The 8987-nt window shown below is 55.5% G+C and overlaps 1 protein-coding gene across 6 annotated transcripts in view; it reads left to right on the top strand.

Moving 5' to 3' along the window:
• KCNIP2 (potassium voltage-gated channel interacting protein 2) overlaps window positions 1-2923 on the top strand; it is a gene marked incomplete at both ends in the record, with an annotated part of 43023 nt that extends 40100 nt beyond the window's left edge. For 2 of the 6 annotated variants that reach the window (XM_080348076.1, XM_080348077.1), the window contains 7 exons: window positions 253-424; window positions 827-896; window positions 1000-1070; window positions 1603-1710; window positions 2101-2205; window positions 2482-2544; window positions 2876-2923. In XM_080348076.1, coding sequence (XP_080204202.1) covers window positions 253-424; window positions 827-896; window positions 1000-1070; window positions 1603-1710; window positions 2101-2205; window positions 2482-2544; window positions 2876-2923 — 637 coding nt within the window. The remainder of the gene's footprint in view (window positions 1-252; window positions 425-826; window positions 897-999; window positions 1071-1602; window positions 1711-2100; window positions 2206-2481; window positions 2545-2875) is intronic. The other 4 variants (XM_080348079.1, XM_080348078.1, XM_080348081.1 and 1 more) reach the window with 2 other exon arrangements.
• Between the last annotated feature and the right edge of the window lie 6064 nt (window positions 2924-8987).

Raw genomic sequence — 8987 nt, forward strand, 5'->3', positions numbered from 1 at the left:
AGCACAGATGCCTGTGCTGGGGTGGGGGGGGAAGGGGCAGACAAGGGGGGTCTGAGCACTGGGGGGGTGCGGGGGCTGTTGCCCAGTGTGAGCTACTGTTTTGTCCCCATGATGTCTCTGAGTGTCCCCTGCTGGCATAGACCCAACTCCAGCTGAGCAGGGCACCCCAAAAATGTGTCACCCTGGGCAGGTGTCAGAGGATGGGGTGTGCTGCGCAAGGTACCTCTCCTGCCCCCAAGCAGGGCAGGGCAGGACAGTGCTGGCCTCAGCTGTCCTCTCTTCCTCTGGGTTCCTTGCAGACAGCGTTGAGGATGAGTTTGAGCTCTCCACTGTCTGCCACCGCCCTGAGGGGCTGGAGCAGCTCCAGGAGCAGACCAAGTTCACCCGCAAGGAACTGCAGGTCCTGTACCGGGGCTTCAAGAATGTGAGTACCCCTCAACCAGCTTTGCTAGTTCCCCCTCCGCTGCCATGTCCACCTCCAAGGGTGCTTCGCACCCAGTGGTGCCTAGGGTTTGCAAAGGTTTTTGGGACCTTGGAGTTCAGTTTATATCAGGCTGCAGCCTGATCTCACCTCCGGGGAGTACAGTGGGGAGGCTTGATCCTGTGCTCCATCCCTTGGGTGCACCTCCTTGGGTGCCTGGGTTGTAGAGCCACTCCAGCAAGGGCTGCAGCTCACCAAATCAGGGAGATGTTCCAAGCAGCCTTACCAGCTGCCTCACCAGGCAGTGCAGGGCTGGGGGGCGAGGAAAGTGAGCCACAGGGATTTAGGGGGGGTCATTAGCCCCTCTCTGCAATGTGGAGGTGACGCTGCATCTTGCCGTGACAGGAGTGCCCAAGCGGCATTGTCAATGAAGAAAACTTCAAGCAGATCTACTCACAGTTCTTCCCACAGGGAGGTGAGTGCCTATCCCCACCTCCAGCCCCATGCCCTGCATGGGTGCCTGCATGGGGCCAGGGGGTCACACAGCACCCACCCTCACACTGTCTGCCTCCCCCTAGACTCCAGCACGTACGCCACCTTCCTCTTCAATGCCTTCGACACTGACCATGATGGCTCTGTCAGCTTCGAGGTGAGCAGAGACCAAGGAGGGGGCTAAGGGGGAGGGTAGCAGGGTGGGGAGGACACATCCCTTCGGGTACCATGGGCTGGGCTGAGTGGTGTTGCTGACTGTCACAAATGGATGGTGACCTTCACAGGGGCTGGTGCAGTTTATTAAATTCCTAGAGGTAGTGGAAAAACACTGAAAAGCAACAAAAAAAAGTTTTCTGTATTTTCTGGCTAGTGTCTTGTAGGTACCCAGACTGGCAGGCAGAGTCACGGCTGGGTTTTGTCCAGGCTTTGGCTGAACAGCAGGACCCGGTGTATATTGTCCTTTTACGTGCTGTGTTCCAAGGGATTTACGTGGATCGTGTTTGAGGACAAGCAATCATTTTTCCCCAGGCTCTTTTTGATACTCAACATTTTCCTTGTCAGCCCAACCCTGGGGCGCATACTTTTTGGGGCTGAGTTCCCCCTCTGTGGGAGGGACAACCAGGGATGTGTCATCTGTGAGACGCTTTGTGGCTGTAACTCCTGTCTGCCTGCCTTGCCTGTCCTTGCAGGACTTTGTGTCTGGGCTGTCCATCATCCTGCGGGGCACCATTGACGACCGCCTGAACTGGGCCTTCAACCTCTACGACCTGAACAAAGATGGTTGCATCACCAAAGAGGTGGGATGGGGGGTTCCAGGCTGTTCCCTGAGGCCAGCGCAGGTTTGGGCCTGGCAGAGACAAGGGCAGGACTTGGGGGTGTTGGCTGAGCTCTGGAGAAGAGCTGGGAGTGGTCCAACATTTACTGAGCTCAGCTTTGCAAACAGGTCCCTCCTGTCCCCCTTGCACTGGTGTGTCTCTGGGGTGGAAGGTAGATGAGAAGTGTGCTGCTTTGGGGCTCAATCACACAAGCAGGCACACACATGGCCCTACACGGTGCACAGAGCTGGCAGGAACACACCTGGGCACCCTACAGGTCCTTCAGGAGCATCACAAAAAAGGTGTGGGATGGGGACAAGGCAGAGGTAGAGCCCCATGTTGACCCTGCAACCATGCTCCCCTTTCCTCCAGGAAATGCTGGACATCATGAAGTCCATCTATGATATGATGGGCAAGTACACCTACCCAGCCATGCGGGAGGAAGCACCCCGGGAGCATGTGGAGAACTTCTTCCAGGTGAGCCAAGCACCATCCTGGGGAACTAGAGCTCCAGCACAAAGCCAGCGGCTGCCCAAAACCTGGCATGGTGCAGGAGAAAACACTCCATACTGGGGATGAAGCAGGGCTGTGCTGGAGCTAGGGAGAGAAAAGACCATCCTGGTTCTGCTGGATATTTGGCTATGGCTGGGACAGGGCTACACTGTGTCCAGCTCCTGCGGGGCGCTGGCAGGGGGTGCTGGCCTCTCCCCAGGGCTGTCCTTGCCATAGCCCCCTTGCTATGCTTGTCTGCAGAAAATGGACCGAAACAAGGATGGCGTGGTGACAATAGAGGAGTTCCTGGAGTCTTGCCAGAAGGTAAAGCCACCAGCATCTCTGCTTTGGGGCTGGGAAACCTCCCTGTCCCTTGGCGATCTTTGTCCCCTCATCACCATCCTGGCAGAGAGGGGGGGATGGCAGGGCTTCCAAGGGCAAGGGTGGGGCTCGCTTTGGGAACTGTATCTATGCTGGCATTCCTGTTCAGATAGGGAGAGCCATGCATCCCAGTAGGGCTTGGAAACTACCTGTAATCCTTGGGGCTCTTGTCCCACAGGTCAGAGCTGCCATGATAGTAAGGCGAGGTTTGGGGGGAGCTGCTCAGGTTGCTGTTCTGTACCCAACCCCCCCACTTCCCACCTCCTCCCTGCAGGACGAGAACATCATGCGGTCCATGCAGCTCTTTGACAATGTGATTTAGTTCCTGGACCTGCCTCCAGCTGAGCTCTCCTGCCACCAGGCGCAGAACCTGCTTCTCTCTCGACTTTTCCTTTGAGCCTCCCCTCCACCGGCTGCACAGGTGCCCTGGCAGGAAGGGGCTTCCCTTCCTGGGCACAAGGTTGGCACTGGGATCTTCCCTTCCCCCTGGGCCAGCTCCACTTTCCTTGGGGGTTCCCAAGCAGGTACTCCCAGATGTTGAAGTGTGAACACGGCTGGCACGAAGCGAGTGTTTGGCCTGAACAAACCTCCCTGCACCCATTCCCGGTGGGGAAGCTGCAGCCTTGGTCTGCGGTAGAGGTTTCCCCCCATGCAGAGCACCCTGTGCAGCCATGGCTTCCCCATCCCTGGCCCTCCCCAACCCTGGGAGCCCCCAGCACTGGCTCCAGGCAAAACCCTCCAGCAATGCTGTCTAGAAACCAATAAAGTTTTGCAATGGATGCCACCAGCTTGGCTTCCTCCCCTGCCCCAGCTGTGGCCTGATAAGGGGAGCATGTCTGGCACATTGACCATGAGCTGCTGGCTGCCCTCCTTGCCCACCCCCTAGGTGGGTGGGTGGGTGGACAGAGGGGCTGTGCCAGGAGAAAGCAGCCTCATGAGCACTTGGGGTTCATTACTGCATGAGCTGTGGGGAGCAGCCCCTGATCCGGGTGGGCCCCAGTTGGACCTAGGAGGCTCATCCTGACCTGGGCAGAGGGGAGACTGAAGAGACCCTCAGGTGCCTCTTGTGGCACTGGTCTGCCCAGGATGGGTTGGGAGAGCTGCAACCTCAGCCCCTGTCCTTCGAGTTCAGGGTGCTGGTATACAGGGGACCTTGGGGACCCATTTTGAGGCTCTGATGGAGAGACAGCCTTACCACCCCTCCCTGAGGACATGGCAGCCAGGACATGGGGACATGCAGTAGAGGGAGACATGCTGGGCTCTAGTGTCCACTCTGGCCCTTGGCTGTCACAGCCATGTTCCTGGCATTGTTTGCAGTGTAGGAGGGTCTTGCTGGGGCTTTTCTGCTGACCTTCCCTGCTCCTGTGCCCTGGCCTGTCCCAGCCCACCAAGGGGGCTGGGGAGCAATCAGTGGGGCAGAGGTGTTCCCACAGGCATAGCCCTGTGCTGGGGACACAGCTGAGCTGGCGGCTCCTCAGGGAGAAAGTCAAGGCTGGGGCTGGCCAGGAGTCAGTGCTGTGCCACCAGCAGGCTGGAGGGATATCCTGGGGTGAGGTGGGCTCAGCCTCTTCTCCTGGTGCAGCCATGCCCTGGGGTGAGAGCCTGCCTGGACACCTCAGGGATGGAGCCAGCATCCTGGGGCTCCCCACATCTTCACCACCAGCTCCTCAGAGCTGGCTGTGTGCAGGCAGGCCTGTCCTGCCCATACACCCTTCCAAGCCCTAGCTGGGGCAGTGATGCTTATGGGCTAATGACCCCGTACCAACCCCTGAAGCCTCTCTGTGCAATCCCACAGGCATGGGGAACGTACCCAGTGTGGGCAGCCCCGGCTCTGCTGCTGCAGTCTCTGCGTCCTTAGCAACCAAGGGTGATCAGGTCTGGCCTGAGCTGTGGTGTCTGGGGTCAACAGGGGAGGGGTGAGCAAGGCCAGTACTTGTATTGGGCCAGGCCCCAGACCCAGGCTGAGCCCCTGGTGTCGGAGCCATTAAAAACCCCCTCCCAGGGCCATGAGCCAAAGCTACAGGGCTGCTCCCCAGGGTCACCACCCACGGTCCAGCCCTTGCAGACATGATGTGTTTTTTAGGTTCATTCAATACATTGTTCATCTCACAGTCCTGTCCATGGGTTTGCCATGTGGCCAAGCTCCCACCTGCAGTCTCCCAAGGGTGGGAGGGCAGGTATCCTGACCCTTGCCCCTCATTCTCCCCTGTCCTCCCTACACCCAGGTTCTCTGGGTTATCCATTGTCCCCTGCCACGTGGAGCAGATGCCACCTCCTCCCTCACACTGCAGGTCGCATGGTGTGACCCCCCCTCACCCTGGGGCATGGTGACCCATAACCCGCTTGGTATCTCCAGTCTGTATATTTTGTATTATAACAATAATATGGGTTTAAAACAAACAAAACAAAAACAACAATAAAATCTAACCACAATCGCTATGCACAACACCGTTGTGTCTTTGCCTCTGTCACATGTCTGTGGGGGGCAGAGGAGATAGGGGCTGGGGGTCTCTGCAGAGGGTTGGCAGCCTTTTCAGGGTGCTGCAGGTGCAGGGTGCTTTGGGAGGTTGCATGGGTATGGGGTGTGTGCTAGGCTGGGTCCCAAAGAACCTGGCTTTGCTGTTGATGGCCCTGTAAATACAGCCTTTTCTCTGCTAAGAAACTGTAGGCATTAGGCTAATGGGGTGTTACACCAAGCACATCTGTTCTCAGGAGTCGGGCTGTCAGGTGTGTTACAAGCTTGTCATGGGAGCTTCTGAGCGAACCCAAGCTTAGGACCAGGTGACGCTTGTTTAGGATGGGGTATTAAAGGCTGAGCTAACAGGAAGATACTTGGTTACCAGCTTGAAGAGAGGTGTGTGGACTGGAAAGAGGTTTTTCTTATGGACATGAACAGACAGGTATTCACTGATCCTTAGAAAAGTGTAGCCTTGAGAAGTAGAAAAAATGGCTTGAAGCAAAACAAAGAAGAAAAAAAGATGCAGGTAAGTAAGAAAACAACAGAACAACAGGCTAATGGACCTGATGTGGGACAGTGACACCTTCCAGCATTGTGCAGTCTGTGGTCCAGGAACTGAAAGCTCAATACAAAGAGCTGCCTGGAGACCAAAACATATTAAAAAATTAAGCTCTTGCTATAGGGAGGAATTTTCATTGTACAGCTGGGAAAGCTGCAAGTCTGCTCTTTCCAAAGCCTCTGACTCCCTAGGGACTTTTTGACCTGCTGGTGATTGCCCAGGTCTGTGTACAGCGGTGTGAATTGGCCTGAGTGTGTTTTCCCATCTAACACATCCTTCCCAGTATATATAACCTGTGAGGTCTGCTTGGCTGGTTGCTATTTTGGGCAAGGCCATCTGTGGGCTTGATGTGCCCTCTCGTGGCATAGAGATGCTGTGAGAGACTGATGGGGTCCCTTTGGTCCTTTTTCCCAGGGTGAGTGGTAGTGGTGACAATGGGGAAAAGGGTGCTGTGGGTCTCACTCAGCTCTCACATGCCACTTTAGCCTTTTCATGCTAAAGGACAATAGGTTTGCTCAGGAACCATTGCTGGTTCCCTGGTAGCCAAGAAATAATCTCTGCAGACCTGCAGGGAAGACCGGATCTGTCCCTCCAGGGGTGTCATCAGCTTGCTATGAGAAGCTACTGTATGAGACAGCGCTTGGAACCAGGTGTCCCTTATTAGGACATGGCATTTAAAGGTGGGTAACAGTGAAGTTGTAGGGTTTATGCTGAGAATTGAAGTAAGAGCTGGTGGGTCCTCAGAAAAGGGCAGCTTTCTGCTGTTTCAAGCCATCTTTTTTCCCAGCTTTCAGAGGTAAAAAGAATTGTAGTTATGTGGAAAAACAGCTGAGCAACTGGATGAGGCAGCAGATGCAGCCTGGGGCACTGATTCACTCCAGCATTCTAAATATTGCATAGAAACACAAACATCTTGTAGAAGGATGAGATCCAAACACTGGGGGAGCTGTTACTGCAGGATTATTTCAGCATGACCAAAGCTATGAGCATGATGCCTTCAGGGTCCCTTCTAACCTAGCAGCCAGCTGCCCAGCTCTGCACAAGGTGGTATAAAAGTGCTGTGTGTTTTCCACCCAAATTCTGTGCATTTCTCCTCTTCCATAAAGTCTTGTTGCATGGTAATACAATTTAGCAAGTTACTATTTAGGGTAGCTGTACAACTGCTATTTTTGCTCTTTGAAAGCTTTAGATTGGACTTGATGGTAACTAGAGATGCTCCTTGGCCAGGGTCTTTGCAGCTTCCTGAGTACGTGTATAGATGGAGCCAGAAATGCAGCTGTCTTGGGTTTCTCATTGTGCCAAAATATCATCAGGAGAAATAAGCTTGAAGAGCAAGAAACAGACTTCAAAAATGCAAGGGAAGGTTTTGGAAGAGCTGAATTGGGTAGGGGCAGACAGTGTCCAAATTATAAGGAGATGTTTTAAATCAGTTTCATTCATTCTTTTTCAGTTTTGGCTGAAAAATGACAGAGCTGCTCTGATGTCTGCAGGCTTTCTCCAGCCCTTCCTCACAAACTGGGCTTTCCAGCAGCTTTTTGCTCACTGATTTGTTGTTGGCTCGTACCTGCCATGCCCTCCCCAGTGCCAGCAGTGTGCCTGGGTGGCCAAAAAGGCCAGCAGCATCCTGACATGCATCAAGAATAGTGTGGCCAGCAGGACTAGGGCAGGGATTGTCCACCTGTACTCGGTGCTGGTGCGGCCCCCACCTCAAATACTGTGTTGGGTTTTGGGGCCCTGTTGTGTATTGACAAGGATTATGGCTGAAAACATTGTGGCAAAACTAGTTCAGCCAGGAGATGACACATTCAGAGCAGGGTAACTGCGATCTACGTATCAATGGCGAGCTAACGAGCCACAGATCAGGCCAGCTGACTGGCCGGAGGTGGAGGATGTGCTGGAGGGCACGTAGCCCCATCTACTGATATGCCCAGCTCGGCAAACGAAGGGGAAAAGTTGAGACCCCTTGACGTGGCCCGGGACTTGTCGAGACTTGTCAATCTTTTGCAATCATCCCTTCCCCTGGATTTCTGCATGATACAAAGGGGCAAAGCAGAGACCCCTCAACGTGGCCCAGGACTTCTCAAGACTTGTCCCTCTTTCGCAACCACCACTTCCCCCCTGCCCCCAGACTTTCCTCTACTCTGGGAGCTATAAAAAGCTCACCTAAAACAGCACAGGTCACTACAAGAAAGACATTGAGGTGCTGGAGAGAGTGCAGAGGAAGGTGATGAAGCTGGTGAAGGGTCTGGAGCACAAGTCTGATGAGGAGCAGCAGAGGGAACTGGGGCTGTTTAGCCTGAAGAAAAGGAGGCTGGGGGAAGACCTTATTGCTGTCTACAACTGTCTGAAAGGGGGTTGCAGCAAGGAGGGTGTTGGTCTCTTCTTTCCACTAGCAAGTGTAGGATGAGAGGAAATGGCTTCAGGTTGCACCAGGGGAGTTTTAGATTGGCTATTAGGAAAAAGTTCTTAATGGAAAAGGTTGTAAAGCAGTGGAACGGGCCTCCTGGGGAAGTAGTTGAGTCACCATCCCTAGAGGTGTTTAAAAGACATGTAGATGAAGTTCTTAGGGACATGGTTTATTGCCAGTGTTGGGTTAACGGTTGGACTGGATGATTTGAGGGTCTTTTCCAACCAAAATGATTCTGTGATGCTCTGGGGGCCTGTTGCTCCCAGCCCCACATGTTCCACACAGCTGGAGTGATGCCATCTGAATGGCCCCTCCCGATTTATTAAGATCTCAGCTTGGTAGCCGGTCCTTCAGCATCCTCGTAGGCCCTTCCAGGTGTGTAAACATCTGCAGACGGAGCACCAGCTGTGCTGGGAGGGAGGGAGCGTCTGAAGGAGCTGTTCACCCCGCACCCCACCGTGCGCAGGGACCCCGCAGCCCCGCCGCAAGCGGCACGCGTCCCGCGGGAGCGCGCGCGGCCCCCACGTGAGTGGTGACGCATCGATCGCGCGCAGGCGCGCTCCCGCCCACGCGGCTCCTCAGCGCCGTCCTCTGAGGCGCATGCGCAGAACCGAAGTAAACACTTCATTCCCCTCCCCGCGGCGGCGCTTCCCTACACAAAGCCTACAGCGCATGCGCCGCCCCCCTTCCCGCACCTGCGTGCTGTCCTGCTGCCGCCTCTCCCCTTCCCCGCTGCCTCTTGCGCATGCGCCGTGGGCACGCATCGGCTCTCCGCGCAGGCGCTTCGAGCAGCCGCGACCTCGTCCCTCCCCCCGCTGGCCTCCCGAGCAGGCGCAGTGCGCAGCCCTCGCGTTCCGCGCATGCGCCATGCCCGTCTCCCCCCCGCTCCGCCCGCCCGTTCCCTGAGGTGACTCCCTCTTCTCAGTCCCTTGTTCCCGCTCGAGCGGCGCGGTCCCGGCAGC

The sequence above is a fragment of the Nesoenas mayeri genome (genome assembly GCF_963082525.1).
Source record: "Nesoenas mayeri genome assembly, chromosome: 7".
NCBI classification, from domain to species: Eukaryota; Metazoa; Chordata; class Aves; order Columbiformes; family Columbidae; genus Nesoenas; species Nesoenas mayeri.